Genomic DNA, 21,478 nt, shown 5'->3' on the forward strand with positions numbered 1-21,478 from the left:
ATTCAATGTCTCATTCCCCACTCTTCACTCGCCACTTTACAAAACATTAATAGTTCTCCATTTGCATCCTACAGCTTTCACATTTGAAGAATTATTCTCCATTATCTAAGCCAGTTTTGGACGGATGCTTTTTTAATACCTCTGACTTCTTTCCCATTTCCAGAGGAACCATTTTCGCTGTGATACGCTGCCACTCCTCCATCATTTTTCACAACTCATTCTTGTTTTGGAAATGCAGCACATGTTCTGGGGTGCTGGAGTATATTTAATTTTCTCTTTCACCTTCAGCACTTGTGACTTTCAATGCTATATAATTTATCCAGAACTAATGGTAACAAAGTCACTTGACTTGACTTGACTTGAAAGTGTCCTCTGGTGTATTGCTTTTCACACGGTGCTATCACCTGATGCACAGCAAACTCCTGAGTCTCAGGGTGCCCTTTTTTGTTATTGATTATATCTATTTCCAGAGGTGGAGTGCATTTTCTTAAAATTAATTGTTCCTACAGCTTCAACTAAACTGTCTAGGAGTCGTAGGGCTGGAAGGGAAAAACACATCGATAGAATTTGGCATTGGTATCATGATATCATAAGATAAACACAATGTTGTTGATGTGTGTTACTGTGAATTATAAAAAGCTTGCAAGATCAAGGAACCTTGATAAAACTGTTCAAAAGGGAAAATTGACGTCAAAATAATAAGACTGAGACTGACGAAGGGTCTAGACCCGAAACGTCACCTATTCCTTCTTTCCAGAGATGCTGCCCGCTAAGTTACTCCAGCATTTTGTTTCTATCTTCCCTGCACAAAGAAAGGGGAGTTTGGTTGTTGAAATTCCAAAGATTTTTGCTGGATTGGCCCTCACCCATCCAAAACGTCTGATGCCTGGCTTGTTCTATGTGGTAAAGGACATAGCTTGGACGACCCTATTTGGCCACAGCCTCCCAGCCCAAAAATAACCTGTTTATTCCTCTGTCGTTTACCCTCTATTAACTAATCCTTAACCTGTGCCCGTGTATTGCTGACAAAGTTAATTTTAATCATTCTTTTGTGCAGCTGATTATCAAAGGAATTCTAAAAGTCCAAGTAAACGACAATTACCTGTCTTCATTTTCTCTACATTAAAATGTGCAGAATTCTCTCGCACATTGGTCAAATAGGATTTTGCCTTTTATAAATCCATATAGATTCTGCTTAATCCAATTATTATTTTTTCCAAGTGCTCAGTTACTGCTTCCTTAATAATTCAATATTTCAAGCTCCAATATTTTAATTGCTTCTACAATATAAATGTGAGATTTTTTCCATTTATTTCCTCTGCTATGGGTAGAAATGTAATAGTTTACTTCATCTTCATTTAAGGTCATAAGGAGTCGAATTAGGCCATTCGGCCCATCAAATCTACTCTGCCATTTAATCATGACTGATCTATCTCTACCTCCTAACCCCATTCTCCTGCCTTCTCCCCATAACCTCTGACACCTGTACTAATCAATAATCTATCTATCTCTATTTACATTACATATAATGTAGTTTAATTCAGACAAAACATAAATTAAGCCCAAACATTACACAGAGCAGTGGGTTAAGGGATAATTAATATCAGTCTTAACGATTATGGTAGGGTCGAAGCACAAAAACTGATCCAGTGATGGGAAGTTCAGAAAATATGCAAGGTGAGATAATTGCAAGAAAACTGGATGAAGTGGGAACGGATGAGAAGGCTCTGTTGCTGTCACCTGCAATGCAACATTTGCAAAATATTGATGAAGCTAGTAATGAGGGCAGAGGGAAGAGCCTTTCCACAATATCAACAATGTTACAAAGGACAGGAAGATCTCCTGTGCTCAATAATTCATTTAAAAATGTGGATGAAAGAACATTACCATTTTCTGATATGTTTGCAAAATGTTGCATAGATAAGGTCATTCGATTTGACCAAGTCCAGTGGGTCACTCTTGGAGGGAATTGTGAACAATGAATGTGTTCATGTGGGTTCACTCTCATGTGGGTTCAGCCACCCTCTTAATGGCTCAGATGGGGCAGGTGCAAAGAACATCTCAGAGAGCAGTGGTGAGTTTATAGAAACAAGTTGGTATATTCATGGCCTTCACAGTCTGCACTGGGAAACACTCTAAGAGATACCAAAATGTTTCAAAGATTCACAGCATCCGTAGTCACTTATATTCTGTGTTTCAATGGTTACATGCGGATGTTACATTTGTGAAATAATCAGTTATCAACGTTTCTTTGTGATCATTCATCCTCAATTTCTCTCTCATAGAAAACCTCCAATTTACTGTTTCCTCTTAATTAATTAAAATGCACCTTCATTTGACTGACAGATTAATATAATGAAGACCCCCACCTCATCTCATGATGAATTTCATTGCTCCTAACCTGTTTTACTCCATTCTGTACTTATTTTCACACGAACTAGCTATGCCTTGTTGTCTAAACATCTCTTAAATCTATCGATTGTCTCTTTTAACATGACCTCTAGGTTAGCTTCACGATATCCTCCTTTCTTTCCCAGTATGTATATTCTTGGTTTATACATATAACAAAACCTACAATGCTTCTTATTTCCAGCATTTGCCATATCGGTCACAGTCTGGGTCTCTGTTAATCAGTCCTTCATGCAGTGTGATTACGTATAGCAGCTATGCAGTCATGCATGAGGGCAATGCATTGCTAGCTTTGCTGGCTGAATGTAAACGCTGCCCTTCATCAGCGTCACAGGACTGAGTGAATAATGTTTTCTCATGTCAATGAATCCGATAATGCGTCAAAAAGTTGTGTGCTGCTCAATGTGTATCATGAATATTAATGATATGAAATGAATACAAGCAGCAGCAAAATATTTTGAAAAGTGCCATATATATTCAGACCTTTTGGATTCAGTGAGATTATTATAATACCATTTTTCAGCAGGACAGTCGTGACATTTTAAAATAAAATAAAAATGAAAAATGGCACCCAAGCCATAATAGCCCACACTCTGCTGGTAAATACTGAATGTTGCTACTGAGGCAAGCTTTGTAAAGTAGCAACAAGTATGGAACGGGCAGGCACACATGTGCAAAGTACAAGTTCTGGACATATTGAACCTTACCACTGTATCTGTTAAAAGCTTCACCCTCCCCCCTTTCCCCTCCAACGTCCTTCTTTAGGAGGGTAGTAGGGAAATGGCTGTTGGATCCTATTCCAATGTGTGGTGAGGAACTGCAGATGCTGGTTTGCACTGAAGATAGACACAAATTGTTGGAGTAACTCAGCAGGGCAGGCAGCGTCTGGAGAAAAGGAATAGATGAGCTTGAAGAAGGGTCTCAAGCCGAATCTTCACCTTTTTCTTTTCCCCCTGAGATGCTGCCTGACCCGCTGAGTTACACCAGCAGTTTGGATCCTGCTCAGTTGGACCAAAGGAATGGGAACTACAGAACAGGAAAGGAAAAGGCATGTTTCTTCTGTCCCTAATCATTTAAAAAATATTTCAGAGTGATCTTATCGCTTGTGTATTGAACTTTGCAAGGTTACAGCCTTAGCTGGAGCATTGAGCTTCAATAATGGTCATGCTGGTATCAAACCAGTGGCAGCCACTGACTGATAACAGGGTCTGCTGTAACCTGTTTCCTCTGAATGCTTTATCTGCATGTGTTCATGATCTCAACAGTACCTTCCACTCTGCACACAAAGAAGCTACTCAACATACCACACCTGCTTTGGTAGCTTAGAGTGTCCTTACAGTGTCCATGGTCTTGATGATATTGGGAGCAAGGTTATTCTGTTCTTCACTTTCCTGTCCTATCTTAATTCCAGAATCTGCAGCTTTTTGTTTTGCAGTTATCTCCTCCCAGCTTTTATTTCTATCTCCACCCTTCCTTTCCACTGCGACTGTTATGTGCCTATCAGCCCTCCCTCACCAATATCCACCTATTGCTTGCTCACTCTTGCCCCAGTCCTCCCACCCACTTCCTTATACCGCAGAGAGATGTCCCCTCTACTCTTTCAGTCCAAATAAAAAGTCAGGTGAAGGGTCCAACCTAAAATGTCCAGACCAGAAATATTAACTGTCCGTTTCCCTCCACTGATGCTGCCTGGCCCATTCAGTTCCACCAGAAGTATTTTTTCCTTCTTGATACCAAAAGACCATAAGTTCCTCCAGCAGCATTTTTTGGCTTTATGTTTATAAGATACTGCTTTTCTTTAGTTGTGTCTCCTCTTTCTTCTTTACCCTTTGCTTTCAGGTGTGAGGTTGAAGGGGACAGCTGAGAGCAGCAGGTTTTCTGTAACAGTGTCGTGTCCAAGGAAATTGCAGCTGTTGGATCTTTTCCCGTCTTTTCATATAATTCTTACTCCCACTAGAAGCCTTATTCACGTTCACCATCTCCCTCGTTAAGCTCCAGACAAAAACTTTATAGCGACATTGCATCTCCCTTGCCCCCAGTTTCCCTGTGAGCAGAATATGGGGGATTCTCACCCCAGCTTTAAACTAGTCTCTTGTTCTTCCCCACTGTACTAATTGGACAAGTGCATTGTTGAGTGGTTTTATATGACTTTGTAGCCGCACACCCATCCCCAGTGTAGACTAGATGATGAAGTTCAGTGAACATTGGATTAATGAATAATGGAAGCCTCGAAGCTTCCCCTTGCATTGCCAGGGGTTGTGTGTATGGGGAAGGGGCTACACCAGTTAATACTTGGGCTAGGCCTCTACACAATGATTGCTGAGGTTAGGTTAGCATGAACGTGCACAAAGCTAAAGTAATACTCCAATTTCCCAAATGCATTCACTTGCCTGGAAAGTAATTATTGCAGGTAGAAAGTGCCATACAATAATCTTTTGGAGTGGAGGAGTTTTGTCAATCCCTGTTAACTATACTTCATGTCTGATGGTTAAACATTCAGCTAATCTCAAGGTGCCTGTGGGTTCCAAAATGGTAACAAAATGAAATCGACAGGCATTATTCTCACATCCAGCACTTTCAGCAGAACCCATACAATAGTCAGCAGTGTGTCTCCTTGCACAATATTGCATAATGTGTCGTTAGATTGAATAATCTTAACTGTTTCATTTCTTATGACTTTATTACAAATATGTAACTCAGTCAATTAAGCAGCTCAAGTTAGCCCGTTTCAAGGCAGGACCAGGTCAACATTAAGGTCTGGGATGATGAGTGACAAATAATTGTTGAACAGCTACACTTGACGTTCAACAGTTTTACCATCACCAACCCTTCCCATTAAAGTCTAGAGGGATCTGAAACTCGATTGAATCAGTTACAGAATGCAGTAACTAAGAGAGAAGATTAATGGTTGGGAGTCTGGTTTGTGATCTGATGGGCTGAGCTACATCCACAACATCCGTGAATTTGCTGCAGTCTTGGGCAGTGCTGTCCAAACCAAACTGTGATGTAACCTGACAGCCTGCTCTGATGCTGCATCTGTGGCAGTTTCTAACAGTCACTGAAGACATGCGAATATCGTCAGTCACCGGGGAAAGAATAAGCTACGATGTGTCTTCTTGGCTGTTGCTTCAATGCAGTGGGTCCACAAAAGATAATTGGTAATATTTACTCCAAGGAACGTGAACTTCTTATTCACTTCTACATCGGCACTAATGATGCAGAATAAGAGGAGTAGGAGTTGACAACAATGTGTACACCACCGATACTTGGAAATATATTGCCTTCCTTCATCATTTCTGGATCTGTTCTGGAACTTGATTCAAATCATTGTGGTAGGAGTGCCGCACTGGTTTAAGAGATGGCTAAAGACCACCTTCTCAAAGGTCAATGTATCCTCATGGACTTCTTGAACACTCAATCGGAACTCAATAAGACCGAGAGAAGTTTAGGCCCTGGTGCAACTGGTAGAGCTGCTGCCTCACAGCACCAGAAATCCATGTTCAATCCTGACCGGGTACTGTCTGTGTGGAGCTTGCTGGTACCACTATCCAGGTAACTGTGTGGGTTTCCTCGGTGTGCTCCAGTTTCCAACCCCATCTCAAAGGCGTGCGGGGGGGGGGGGGGGGGGTTGTAGTTTAATTGGCCTCTGAAATTTGCTCGTAGTGTCAGGGAGTGGATTAGAATGTGTTCACTGTTCACTAACATTGAACGGTGTGAATGGGTCGAGATGGACTCGGTGAGATGAAGGGCATGTTTCCATGCTTTATCTTTAAACTAAACAAAACAGAACACTAATTTTAGGCTCCCACTCCCATTCCCAATCTGACCTTTCTGCCCTGGACCTCCTCCATTGCCAGAGTGAGGCCCAGTGCAAATTGGAGGAACAGCATCTCATTTTTCACTTGGGTAGTTTACACCCCAGCAGTATGAACATTGACTTCTCTCACTTCTCTAACTCTCTATCCACTTCCCCTTCTGAGTTCTCCCACTAGTCTTACTGTCTCCGACTACATTCTATCTTTGTCCCACTGCCCCCACTGACATCAGTCTGAAGAAGGGTCTCGACCCAAAACGTCGCCCATTCCTTCTCATCGAGAGATGCTGCCTCATCCTCAGAGTTACTCCAGCATTCTGTGTCTACTAATTTTAGGCATCTAGGTTCTCTGTCCTCATAAGTTTTTAGGTCATCCATATGAATTACATTGTCCCAGCAAAGGTGTTTGAATATTCAGATGTCTCTTGACAACTACACAATGCTCCGATTGTAAATATTTAATTCTGCAAAATTATTTATTTAGCACCTATTTTAAGGAAATGATCTGTGAGTTTATTCATACATAAATTCATACTCTTCTGTTAACTTGAAAATTCTGCAGACAATTGCATTCAATTGTATCCTGGTGTGAGCAAGTTTTTTCTGCAGGTTCTCCAGTTTATGTCCTGTTTTAAGGTAAAAGGTACTTTGCAGTAGTAGAAAAGTACGAAAGTTACTTTTCAGCTAGAACATTTTGTCAATTTATGTCTGAAAACCATCCATGTCAGAACAGTATGGACTGATCTCCCTGCTATTAGTTTACTTTGAACCAAGTGTGTGCTTGCTCAAGGTTTAGAACTGGTTGGGATGGTGAAGTGGGTTTGGAGAGCAATGGAAATCCAGACCAAGCTGAGCCTTTGGTGGGATGGCCAAGTAACTGGAATGTAGATGCAGGCAACAGGTGCTATTGTAAGGTCAAGCTCGCAGGAATTCTCCTGATTTCCGTGTCAGTTTAACGTGTCATGTTAGTTTAACGTGTGCCAAAATTCTGCACTCTCACGCACATTTCTAAATTGACCAGATGTGTCTGAATATTCAAAACATCTTTTGTTAGGAGAGAATTTGCATGGATAGTCTAAATGTTCCTTTGGACAGAGACCCCAGAAAGACCAGTATTGTTGTATATGAAATTCACAAGAAGACCACGCATCTGATCTCGCCGACTATTTTTCATAACAAGGATTAAAAAAAAAATGTTTTTGATCTCTCATAAGCATGTGCACAAATTCTGTCAAAATCATTCTACTTTTTTGATCGTAGTCATTCACAGTCGTGGGCAAGTGTATGTACCTGAGTCCTTGTTATCTGCTGACTCACAGTCCATGGATCAGCTTACTCATGCAGTCTATTACTTTTTTTTTTTACTATTTGGAGTGTTGCTAAACATTGTGTGTGGTTGCAGAGTCCTTACTGGTGAGATCTTGTGAATCCTGTTTGCCAAGAAATGGATTGCATTTGCCATCTTGTGCTGGGAAGGTGTGGAATTTCAGCCGGATTTGGGAAGTGCTCAGAATCACTGGATCTGCACTGTGGAACTGGCTTGTGGCTACGGAGCTAGTGTTAGGGGTGGGAACACTGTAAAGTCAGGAGTGCGTGTAGGTTTGAGTGAGTGTTGAGTGGCAGAGTGAGTCTGGAGAGTGAGTCACGTGTGTGGCCAAAGCTGAGGATAAAATGGGGAAAATGGGCAGGGTTGCAGCCAGAGCCAGGGTCCAGTGCTTGTTTTGACAAGCTAAATCATGCACGCAACTGTGGAGGAATTGGCCACTGTCTTTTTGCTGCAGCTTTTGTGTCTTTGTGTCTTTTCCTAATTCCTTAATTTAGAGGATAGTGCTAGTGTAGGGGTGATCGCTGGTCAGAGTGGACAGTGGGCTGAAGCTGTATATCTCAAAAGTCTAAAGTCTGGTCATCCAAAGATGATAAATGTAACTCTGTGTAAACAGTTACATAATGAATGGGAAGGTAGGAGGGTGAAGAGTAAATCTGATCATGAAAGTGATTTGATAAATGTTTCTTCTTGTACATGGTAATTTTGGTGTTGACAAAAAGCTCTGCATACATCTACATCTCCGAATAAAGATTTGAAAATTTCTCTTTTAAGGGGCCTTCTCTTCTATTTCTACTTCCCACTTTATCTTTCTTTTTTTTAATATACACACTTCAAGTTTTTCTACTCTCTATCATCTATTTTTCCACTTTTTCCCCTTTCTATTGTTTTCTTTTTCTTGTCTTGCTTACTTCTTCTCAAAACATAAAACTAGAGGTTGTACATAGAATGGATTACGGTATGACATAGTTGGCACCTAAAATTAGGTTCCACTGTACTGAATTAACTTCTAATAAAATAAACAAAAAAAAAAATACATGTATGAATAAAATAGGCTATATATTCTGTTTGTTTCCATTAGTTTATCTCATTACCTAGCACGTCCCCAGGGATGCTTGATGTTTGTTGACAAGTTTTTATTCCAGTTATCAGTTAAGGCAACACCGTTGCAAATGTCACTTGAACATGGAACACGTGCGGTCTTCCTTTGTCTCTCTCAGTGAGGCTGGCTGGTTCATCTTCTCAGAGCTGCCATTTAACCGTATCCAACATGACCTGAATTGTGATAACATTGCAGGAAAAAAAAAAACAATGGGAAATCCCAGTTGACAAACGCGAGGTGTGATTTCAAGTTATCTACTGTAAAGAGAGGACAACATTATATCTGCCCTTAATAGCAGATAAATCTTGATGAGATTCAAGTTGTCAATAGAGCTGATCTGTAAAGCAACAGTTGATGTATGGAGGCACGAGGGGCTGCAGAGGCTGGAATCTACAGCGAAAACAAATTGCTGAGATAACTCAGCCAGTCGGGCAGTACCTGTGGAAGGAAATGCCGTTTGGGGTCACAACCTTCTTCAAAAAGCTGAATGTCCTGGATCGCCAGCAGGCTGGAAGTTATTGCAGTTACCCCAATCATAATTGGGTTGTTTAATTCGTAACTCATGGACAGCAGTAGTGTGTAAAAGCTTCACGTGTGGTGATTCATGAGAATTGGGGAAAGGGGCTGTGAGTAGGACGGGGGGAGCAAATATCACTCTACTTGTTCAAATAGACTTGTGCAAACTCCGGATTGATAGATGCAATCTCCTGAAGGGAAGCAGTGAAACAACTCCTCCCACTTATATCATGGGGTAGACTGACTGCACCCCCCCCCCCCCCCCCCCCCCCCCCCCCCAACTCGCTTCTTTGTACATCCCTTAACCTGGACCTTTCCCACTCGATAATTTAATTTCATGTTTGTGCAATATCACATATGTGCGATGTGATAACTGGTCACTTAAATTTCATTATTATTATAATGCACATGACACTTTCAATGCCTTGTAACTGGGTCTTTTGACCGGTGACAGGCTAATTTCCCTCTGGCATAAATAAAGAGCTATAGTATCGTATGGTGATCTTGATGAAAACATCAAGTACAAAAAAAACAAGAGAAATAAAACGATAGGGAGGGAATAAGTGAGTGCAGGAGAAATAAAAACACATCATACACTGGTGCAAATTGCCTGACATCTGAGTATGAAGTGTGATGGTGGATCCCAGTGTGAAACCTCTTAGATGCACTGTGAATCGGATATAAACGGTATCATCACTATGCTAACATTACTTGGGCATTAAGTATTACTATTTCTGTAGTGTCAACCTTAAACCTTTACACATAAACTCTTACCATATATATATATATATATATATATATATATATATATATATACACGCACTTTTAATGTATGACATATCTTAATCATTCTCACCAATTACTGCTCTACTCTAGGCAATGGTAATGCAGATGTAGCATACTCTAAAAAAGTATATATACAAAGTGTTGGAGTAACTCAGCAGGTTAGACAGCATCTCTGGAGAACATGGGTCGGTGATATTTCATGTCAGGACCCTTCTTCAGGGCCTATACTCTCCTGAAAATTTGACTCGTTGAGACGTACACAATTCTGCCAGGGTATTTCCGATCCTAGTTTCTTGTCTGTAGTGTTTGATTGTGGCGCGATCCACAATTAGGAATTCTTTGTTCTTCTTTGTTTCACATACAATCCAGTAGAATTGATTGCAGTAAAAATAAACTTTACTTCACTATTTGACATTACTCTGTCTTCATTGATCAATGCACAAAATAAAGTCTGCAAGCAGATTTTACCTTTTTAATTAACTTTCCAGCTGCCTTTTGGAAGAGTCTATCCGAAACCCCCCCCCCCCCCCCCTATTTTTTAAGAAGAGTTGCGCAGGATATGGAATCAGTTACAGTTTGGATTCACTCAGGAAACCTTGAGATATAACGTCATAGGTCGTAAGTGATAGGAGCAGAATTAGGCCATTCTGCCCATCAAGTCTGCTCTGCTATTCAATCATGGCTGATCTATCTCTCCTTCCTAACCCCATTCTCCTGCCTTCACGCCATAATCCCTGACACCCGTACTAATCAAGAATCAATCTATCTCTACCTGTAAAATATCTATTGAAAGCATCCATCGATTAAATATCCCTTGAAACCATATTGTAACCATATTTTTTCGTCTGGATTTTTGGGCCACGAAGCAACAAGAGTTTGAATGATATTTAGACAAAAGTGTTAAATTCATGGTGCAAAGTAGCAGCAAATTACATAGCTGAAGCACATTGAAGTGGAAGAAATCCTTTCTGAGAGTACATAGATGTGCAAAGTGATGGTTAGAGGTATTGCATCCAAACAGGCAATCAGTAAACCAGCAAATTTAGACAAATCTCCACAATGATTTTGGAAAAATTGATTGAGACAACACTATGTAACAAAAGTCATGCTCTATTGACCCAAAATTAAACACTACAACTATTGTAGATCTGAAACAAAATTATTGCATTGCCTGAGATGATCTTATTGGTACAATCCTAGAAATGTATGTCTAAATTCATTTTCCTTCAGTTATTTCCACAGCCTAGATTTCAGTCACAGCCCACCAATCTTGTCCAAAATTCATGAACACATGATTGAAGACCATTTGCTTCATTGTTTAAGGACAGAGAGTTATCCATTTGCCTCACTCAATGCCAGTGTAATGGGCACTTACCTCAATATTATAAGCTGGCTAAAATTGACATTATGTTTGTGTCACTGTAGTAGTGATGTTTAATAGCACCACATACAATTATGCAGTCACGCTGTATGGAGACGAGCCCCTTGGCCCAACCCATCCAGGCTGACCAAGATGCCCATGTGTGCTAGTCCCATTTGCTTACATTTGGCTTGCATCATTTTATACACCTCTACTGGATCACCCCTCAGCATCCTGTGCTATAAGGAATAATAATGTCCTAGCTCCTGTTCCCAAATCGTCTTCCAATAGCTCAGCACCTTTCCTCGAGTTCCGGCAAAACTGAGCACATACTCCAAATAAATTGTCTCTGCACCCTTTCCATTAAGTTAATAGCATCTTTTCTAAAAACAAAAAAAAAAGGCAATAAATGTCCCCAAATTAGTGCAAAAATCCTACAATCCTGGCCGTAGAGTATAATTTGTAAAGGAAGTAAACTTATGCATTTTATCTGAGTTTTGTACAGAACTGGATACCTAACGTCCCTACACAAAAGGTGGTATGCACGCAGATCAATTCTTTGAAGTCTGATTAAGTCTACGCATGTCAAAACATCATGGATAACATAATAAACAAAAAAAAATCAATAAATTAAATCCCCAATATTAGTGCAAAAATCCTAAAATCCTGGAGTATAATATGGGAATGTGTAAACTTTATCTGTTTTGCCAGGAACAAATTAAAAAAAAAACATGCATTTTATCTGAGTGGTGAGAGATTGCAGAGTTCTGAGATACAGAGGGACTACTCATCATTCACAAAAGGTTGGTATGCACGCAGATCAAGTGGTGAGGAAGTCTAACAGAAGGTTAGACTTGATGAATTGAATGCGGAGGTGGAATGATTCAGTTAAATAGGGCATTAGTGAGACATTTGGAGTATAATCAACAGCAGTGTTCATATTTAAGGAGGGATGTAAAGTCCAGAGAGGGTTTAATAGACTTATTCCTGGAAGGGACAGGTTTTGAGGAAAGGTCGAAAAGATTAGGATTGTATCAGCTGTCTTAGTAGGGCATCTGGATACTCGATTGGAAAGAAAATCCTGTAAAAGGAAACCTAAAACTAGTAGTTATTCAAAAATAAAGTATCGCCCATTTAAGGCAGAGATGAAGTGATATTTTTCTTGCGGGCAGTGAGTCTTTCTCAGAGAGAATCTCTGAAGCAGGTTCCCGATCCAAAATATCATCTGTGTATTCCTCAGAGGGATCCCGCTGAGTTCCTCCAGCACTTTGTGCATTGCTCACAATTTCATCTGCAGCTCCTTTTAATCTCCAGAATCTTTTAATATTTCTTTTGACAGATTGTTAATAAACAAAGATGAAAGGTTACTGCAGTGGTGGCTATGATATGGAGATGTGGCTTTGGTTAAATTAATGATGACCTAGATAAATAGTAGAGCAGACTGCAGGGCAGACTGGCTTAATCCTACTCTATGTATTTGAGTGATTTTCTCACTGGTCATGTTTCATCGGCACAGTGTTTGGGCTTGCTGCAAACAATGTGTGTGCTCTTTCTCCTCCAGGTTTTGATACATACTTCACCAGTCGGACCTTGGAGAACAATCGAAGAAATGTCTGGTTTGCAGAGTTCTGGGAGGAGAACTTTGACTGTCAAGTGACACGAACGGGATCAAAAAAAGACACAGCAAAAAAGTGCACAGGTTATCAATCTTTCTGTCTGTTTTCACTGTTGGCTTTCAGAAGCGGGTCTTGAATGCAGCAGTTTGGAATCAATTTTTTGTAATGAAATTTGATCAAATTATGCGGACCAAAGAAGGAATGATGTAGTGTAACAGACGGACTTTATTCGTTCATATTTTATGGGATGACAGTTTCCATTTTGTCGTTCACATATCAATAATGTAAGCATACTGCAGATTTGAATTTAACATTATTTAACAAAAGGGGAAACGCGTTTCTCATTCTGACTTTTAATACAATAGATACATCATTATCACTGATGTGTAATAAATTGGTTGCAAAGTTGAATGTATTATTCTGGCACTGACGTGCGAGTAGTCATTTGTCTCAGCTGACTCAGGCCATTAGATATTAGGTGTTCTTTCTGGATTTGATTGGGTTTTTTTTAAAGTTCACAATGTGCACATTAATGGGAATGTCTGATCTTTACACCAGCAGCTGTATGGTTCAAGGTGATAATTATGTGTGACCATTTTTCTCTCCTCCTCCTGCCCCTCCTACACTGCTGGGTTACCATAGGGTTGTTTTTTCCCACTGGCTATTCTTCTATTAGCTGGATATAGACTAACAGTGTGGGTAGATAATTTCTTCTTGGAGTGCTCAGCCTGATCGGACCCTGTCATCTTTCTCACATATACAGTATCTTTAGTTAATTACAGGATTAGGAACATCTTTATTTTAGAGGTTGGAGATACAGCGCAGAAACAGGTCCTTCGGCCCACCGAGTCCGCACCAACCAGCGATCCGCACACATTAACACTATCCTGCAGGCACTAGGGGTCATTTACACTTACAGTATACCAAACCATTAACCTACAATCTGGTATGTTTTTGGAGTGTGGGAGGAAACCAAAGATTTCGGAGAAAACCCACACAGGTTATGGGGCGAACGTACAAACTCCGCACAAACACGTGTAGCCAGGATCGAACGAGTCTTCAGCACTGCAAGTGCCCTAAGGCTGCAACTCTACTGCTGCACCACCGTGCTGCCGTATACCAAGTCATCTTTGCCCCTGCAGCTACAAAGACTTTCCTTAAACAGTCACTATAATGGCAATTCAAGATGATTTTTTTGTTTTCTTCCATTCTCTAGGGGGATTGTTGGCAATAGAATCACAATGTACCTCCACTTATATTCATTAATGTCACAAACAGTTTAAGTAATGGGATGGAGAGAGAGGAAAACAAGGGTTACTTGAAGTTAGAGAAGTCAATATTCATATTGCTGGGGGGTAAGCTGCCCAAGCGAAATATGAGGTGCTGTTCCTTCAGTCACCTTCTCCGAGTTAATAATGATCTATTCTACATTTTCCTTGAGCTTCATCTCTTTTGATGTCATTTTTTCATACACTTTACCCTTCCTTATCTCTGTGTCTCCCTCTCCCCCGAGTCTCAGTCTGAAGAAGGGTCTCGACCTGAAAGATAACCCATTTCTTCTATCCAGAGATGCTGCCTGTCTTGCTGAGTTACTCTCCAGCATTTTGTGTCTCTCAAAATCATAACAGTTAACCATATAACCATATAACAATTACAGCACGGAAACAGGCCATCTTGGCCCTACAAGTCCGTGCCGAACAACTTTTTTTCCCTTAGTCCCACCTGCCTGCACTCATACCATAACCCTCCATTCCCTTCTCATCCATATGCCTATCCCATTTATTTTTAAATGATACCAACGAACCTGCCTCCACCACTTCCACTGGAAGCTCATTCCACACCGCTACCACTCTCTGAGTAAAGAAGTTCCCCCTCATGTTACCCCTAAACTTCTGTCCCTTAATTCTGAAGTCATGTCCTCTTGTTTGAATCTTCCCTATTCTCAAAGGGAAAAGCTTGTCCACTTCAACTCTGTCTATCCCTCTCATCATTTTAAAGACCTCTATCAAGTCCCCCTTAACCTTCTACGCTCCAGAGAAATAAAGACCTAACTTATTCAACCTATCTCTGTAACTTAGTTGTTGAAACCCAGGCAACATTCTAGTAAATCTCCTCTGTACTCTCTCTATTTTGTTGAAATCCTTCCTATAATTGGGCGACCAAAATTGTACACATACTCCAGATTTGGTCTCACCAATGCCTTGTACAATTTTAACATTACATCCCAGCTTCTATACTCAATGCTCTGATTTATAAAGGCTAGCATACCAAAAGCTTTCTTTACCACCCTATCTATATGAGATTCCACCTTCAAGGAACTATGCACGGTTATTCCCAGATCCCTCTGTGCAACTGTATTCTTCAATTCCCTACCATTTACCATGTACGTCCTATTTTGATTTGTCCTGCCAAGGTGTAGCACCTCACATTTATCAGCATTAAACTCCATCTGCCATCTTTCAGCCCATTTTTCCAAATGGCCTAAATCACTCTGTAGACTTTGGAAATCCTCTTCATTATCCACAACATCCCCTTTCTTGGTATCATCTGCATACTTACTAATCCAATTTACCACACCTTCATCCAGGTCATTGATGTATATGACAAACAACAAAGGACCCAACACAGATCCCTGAGGCACCCCACTAGTCACCTGACTCCAACCCGATAAACAGCCATCCACCATTACCCTCTGGCTTCTCCCATTCAGCCACTGTTGAATCCATCTTGCTATTCCTGCATTTATACCCAACAGTTGAACCTTCTTAACCAACCTTCCTTGAGGAACCTTGTCAAAGGCCTTACTAAAGTCCATATAGACAACATCCACCGCTTTACCCTCGTCAATTTCCCTAGTAACCTCTTCAAAAAATTCAAGAAGATTAGTCAAACATGACCTTCCAGGCACAAATCCATGTTGACTGTTCCTAATCAGACCCTGTTTATCCAGATGCTTATATATATTATCTCTAAGTATCTTTTCCATTAATTTGCCCACCACTGAAGTCAAACTAACAGGTCTATAATTGCTAGGTTTATTCTTAGAACCCTTTTTAAACAATGGAACAACATGCACAGTATGCCAATCCTCGGGGACTATTCCCGTTTCTAATGACATTTGAAATATTTCTGTCATAGCCCCGGCTATTTCTACACTAACTTCCTTCAAAGTCCTAGGGAATATCCTGTCAGGACCTGGGAGACTTATCCACTTTTATATTTTTCAAAAGTGTCAGTACTTCTTTTACTTTGAACCTCATAGTATCCATAGCTACTCTACTAGTTTCCCTTACCTCACATAATTCAATATCCTTCTCCTTGGTGAATACCGAAGAAAAAAAAATGTTTAATATCTCCCCCATCTCTTTTGGCTCTGCAGATAGCTGTCCACTCTGTCTCTCCAATGGACCAATTTTATTCCTTGTTATCCTTTTGCTATTAATATAGCTGTAGAAACCCTTTGGATTTACTTTCACCTTACTAGCCAAAGCAACCTCATATCTGCTTTTAGCTTTTCTAATTTCTTTCTTAAGATTCTTTTTACATTCCTTATACTCCTGAAGCACCTCATTTACTTCATGCTGCATATAATTATTGTAGATCTCCCTCTTTTTCCGAACAAGATGTCCAATTTCCCTTGAAAACCAGGGCTCTTTCCAATTTTTACTGTTTCCTTTCAACCGAACAGGAACATAAAGATTCTGTACTCTTAAAATTTCCCCTTTAAATGTCCTCCATTTCACTTCTACATCTTTCCCATAAAACAAAATGTCCCAGTTCACTCCTTTTAAATCATCTCGCATCTCATCAAAGTTAGCCTTTCTCCAATCAAAAATCTCAACCCTAGGTCCAGTTCTGACCCTCTCCATAATTATATTGAAACTAATGGTATTGTGATCACTGGACCCAAAGTGCTCCCCAACGCATACCTCCGCCACCTGTCCCGTCTCATTTCCTAACAGGAGGTCCAGCACTGCCCCTCCTCTAGTAGGTACCTCTATGTATTGCTGCAAAAAACTATCCTGCACACATTTTACAAACTCCAAACCATCCAGCCCATTTACAGAATGTGTTTCCCAGTCTATGTGTGGAAAATTGAAATCTCCCACAATCACTACCTTGTGCTTACTACTAATATCTGCTATCTCCTTACATATTTGCTCTTCCAATTCTCGTTCCCCGTTTGGCGGTCTATAATACACCTCTATAAGTGTTGCTACACCTTTCCCACTTCTCAGTTCCACCCAAATAGCCTCCCTAGATGAGCCCTCTAATCTATCCTGCCAAAGCACTGCTGTAATATCTTCCCTGACTAGCAATGCAACACCTCCACCTCTTGCCCCTCCAATTCTATCACACCTGAAGCAACGAAATCCTGGAATATTTAGTTTCCAATCACAGCCCTCCTGCAACCATGTTTCACTGATTGCCACAACATCATACTTCCAGGTGTCTATCCAGACTCTAAGCTCATCCACCTTTCTTACAATGCTCCTAGCATTAAAATATGCACATTTAAGAAACCCCCCGTCTCTTATTCTCTGTTTATTTCCTTTTTTTTCTTTCTCCTCTTGTGTCCGAGTGCTTCCCTTTTCTGCTTCCTGCCTCCCATTCTGTCTACTACCTTTCACTGACCAAATTTAGAGAGGGGACATTCTGGTCACTCCGTGAACCTTCTTGCTCTCTGTTGATCACTGGCAGTTTTATTTTGTGTACTAATCCAAATATTATGCACTGAGTACACAATAGAGGCAAAGACAAGGAAATAATAATCCAAAGGCAAAATTATTTAGATGTAAATTCCTCAAAAATGAAGGCACAAGTAATGCTGTATATTCCGAGCATCTGTGAATGCAGAAACACAGATAGACCACTTCAGGTTAATAATCTGGCATCAAAACTGCCAAAAGTCAGAAATGCAATCAGTTTTAAGTTGAAGAGAAGAGGGGTGGAATCCAAAGGTATGTGATGATGGAGACCAGAGGAGAGTGAGTGATCTAAGTGGCGGTGATGCCAGCTGAAAGAAGGTGATAAAACACTGAAGGAGATATAAATAGGAAATATCAGGAGAGAAAAAGAAATGAATGCTGGAACTGTGTAATGCAAGACTGAAATAGCTTATTATTCACTGTCGAATTCAAAATTGAGTCCTGAAAGTTGTAATGTACTAAGTCAAAAGGAAAAGATAATTCTAATGCATAAATAATTTCACTCGATTCCCTGGGCTTTTCTCAACTTAATAACAAATGTCTGCTGAATTGAGGGCTTGATTTAATCCATGACGCAGAATATGAATGCACCATATTAACATTGCACATTTTTTATCATGCTGCATTCTTTATATCACTAAGGATATTACTTTATCTACTGGTTTCAATCAGTCTGGGAACATGGCTGTAGCTTTAATCTAGTTATAAAGGAGCATCGTATGAGGCGAGGTTTAGAAAGTTAAATTGAACCATGATAATAAGTCAGTTTAGTGAAATGGTTGATTATGAGTATGATGCGAGGGTGCTTAATGGGAAAGAATGTGAAAACATCCTCGCCACATCCACTCTATCCAAGCCTTTCAATATTCTGTATGTTTCAATGAGGTTCTCCCCTCATTTTTGTACACTCCAGCGAGTACAAAATGCTGGAGTAACTCTGGGTCAAGTGGCATATGTGGAGAAAAGAAATAGGTCACGCTTCAGGTCGAGACTCTTTCTCAGCCTCTTGAGTCTTTGGTGTAAACTAGCATCTGCAATTCTTTCTTACACATGTTCTGGTATTTCTTGATGCACGCCTTACATTGATGGCTTCTAGTTTTCCTCCTATTTGTTAACAGAATTCTCTGTGTCTAGTCTATCAAAATCAACACCATTTAAAAAAAAAACCCTAATTGGACATACCTTGGCCCTTGGCTTTCAAGAGGCAAAATTGAACCTAATTATACCATCCTGACAGGTTTAATTTCCCCATTTTGGCATAATTCTTTTGAATATTGTATTGTATTGTATTTTAATGACCACACAGCCAGGCTGGTGGAATTTGTTATCAGTACAGCTCGGTACAGGTTCCAACATTTCATCAAACATTAAACATATAGCATAGATATACATACAAACAGACACATTACATAATACATAAGGGCCATGCTTATTCTTATTCCTCACCGTACAGAGTTTAAAATGTTAATTGCAGTGGGAATGAAACTGTTTTTGAAGCGGTTTGTTTTGGAGGCAATTGTCCTGTAGCGCCTCCCAGAGGGCAGTAGCTGAAAGGCATAGTGTGCAGGGTGAGTAGGATCAGAGATGATCTTGCGGGCTCTGTGTAATGTCCGTTTGTGGTAAAGTGATTCAAGGGATGGTAGGGGTAAGCCAATAATTTTAGATGCTCTGTTGATGATGCGCTGTAATTTCTTCCGGGAGAGTGAGTCGAGACTGCCGAACCAGACTGTGATGGATGAAGTGAGGATGCTTTCAATGATGGCTGTATAGAAGCGGAGCATGAGATGAGACCTTACTCTGAACTTCCTGAGCTGTCGGAGATGGAAAAGTCTTTGCTGGGCTTTCCCATAGATGTGGTCTGCGTTTGTCCTCCATTTGAGGTTGTTGCTGATGTGGGTTCCAAGGAGTTTGAATGTGTCAGTGATGGAGATGGATTTACCTTTAATGAGCACAGGAGTTTTGGGGGATGGCTGGCGTCTTGGGTCGATGATGAGTTCTTTTGTTTTTGATGAGTTGAGTAAGAGATCATAGTCTGTGCACCAGGTCACTGCTTGGTTGACCTGTGCATGGTATTCAGTTTCTTGGTTGTTGGTGATGAATCCAATGATGGTTGAGTCGTCCTCGTACTTGTACAGGTTGACGGAGCTGTGGTGGGATGTGAGCTGGTTTGTGTAAAGGGAGAATAGCCAGGGTGAGAGAACACAGCCTTGGGGTGTGCCTGTACTGAGGAACAGAGGGGAGGGTGTGTTATTGTTGATCCTCACCCTTTGTTGCCTGTTCCAGAGAAAGCTGTGAATCCAGTGACAGATGCATGGGTCAATGTTCATGTCCAGTAATTTATTGAACAATATGGCCGGGTTTATTGTATTGAATGCGGAGCTGAAATCCATGAACAGGATGCGGGCATATGTGTTTGCGGACTCCAGGTGGTTCAGAATGTGATGAGTTGCTAAGTTGACGGTGTCCTCAACTGACCTGTTGGCTCTGTATGCAAATTGGTATGGGTCCATGAGTGGGGTGGTAACAGTTTTCAGGTGATTTAGTACGATGCGCTCAAATGATTTCATGACTGCTGATGTCAAGGCAATGGGTCTATAGTCATTGAGGCAGGAGATGGTCTTGGTCTTGGGAACCGGGATGATAATGGATTCTTTGAAGCAATTGGGTACTGAGCTTTGACAGAGGGAGGTGTTGAAGATGTTGGTAAAAACCCCAGCCAGTTCCGCAGCGCAGTGGTGGAGAACGGAGGGGCTGATGTTATCTGGGCCGGGGGCTTTATTCGTCTTAAGTCCCCTGAAGATGCTCCTCACCTCCTCCTCGTAGATGGTGAAAGGGGCGGGAGGGAGGGGGTCGGGGGGAGATGGTGGTGGAGCCGGTGCCTGCTCAAACCTCCCATAGAAAAAGTTGAGTGTATCAGGAAGCTGATTGTCGCTGTCAGGTGTGGGGGTTGGTTTCTTTTTGTAGTTCGTCATGTTTTGGAGTTTTTTCCAGATGAAACGTGTGTCACAAGTAGTGATTTGTTCTTCTAGTTTAGTGGCAAAGTTGGATTTGGCTCTTCTTATAGCAGATCTCAGTTTGTATTTGGCAGCCATATATTGTTCTTTGTTTCCTGCCAGATGTGCTGAATTTTTCTCCTTTCTTAATTTTTTAATGTCCTTATTAAACCACGGTTTATTATTATTGTAGTCTTTAACTTTTTTGAGTGGTATGCACAGGTCCACGCAGTAGTTAACGTATGACGTCACTGCAATGGTGACGTCATGGAGGTCACCTGCAGCATGGAAAACATTTCAGTCTGTGCACGCAAAACAGCCCCGTAGTTTTTCGATGGCTTCAGGGGACCAGCACCGGACAAGTTTTGTTGGTGACTTGGAGGATTTAACTTTTTGCCTGTATTGTGGAATTAGCAGCAGCATTGCGTGGTCGGTCCTGCCCAGCGGAGCCCTCGGGAATGCACAGTAAGCCTCTTTGCTGGTAGTATCACAGTGGTCCAGCGTGTTGGTCCCTCTGCTGGGGCAAGTTACCTGCTGATGGTAGCCGGGGAGCTCAGATGACAAATTGGTCTGGTTAAAGTCCCCAAGGACGATGACTGCTGTGTCCGGGTGTGAATTTTCCACTGAGGACACGTAGTTGGCTAACTCGGCTACGGTATCTTTTGCTCCACCCGATTGTTTAGAGTGTAGTCTACAAGAACTTAATGAAGACGTATGGTCTGAACTAAATTGACATAACCTAGCATCACCTCCTATTTTTATCTTCTAGAAATGAGCTTGAGCTTAGTTTATGGCTTTATGATTCTGCTTGCTTGCTTGCTTCTGGTAATTTACATTTACACACGTTAA

At 40.9% G+C, this 21,478-nt stretch overlaps 1 protein-coding gene across 2 annotated transcripts in view; it reads left to right on the plus strand.

Moving 5' to 3' along the window:
• Window positions 1-21,478, plus strand: part of LOC129704549 (metabotropic glutamate receptor 7-like) — a 464,128-nt gene that overhangs the window by 258,270 nt on the left and 184,380 nt on the right. For both annotated transcript variants that reach the window (XM_055647732.1, XM_055647731.1), the window contains exon 5: window positions 12,873-13,010. In XM_055647732.1, the coding sequence (XP_055503707.1) occupies window positions 12,873-13,010 (138 nt within the window). The remainder of the gene's footprint in view (window positions 1-12,872; window positions 13,011-21,478) is intronic.

This window comes from Leucoraja erinacea, chromosome 16 (genome assembly GCF_028641065.1).
Source record: "Leucoraja erinacea ecotype New England chromosome 16, Leri_hhj_1, whole genome shotgun sequence".
NCBI lineage: Eukaryota > Metazoa > Chordata > Chondrichthyes > Rajiformes > Rajidae > Leucoraja > Leucoraja erinaceus.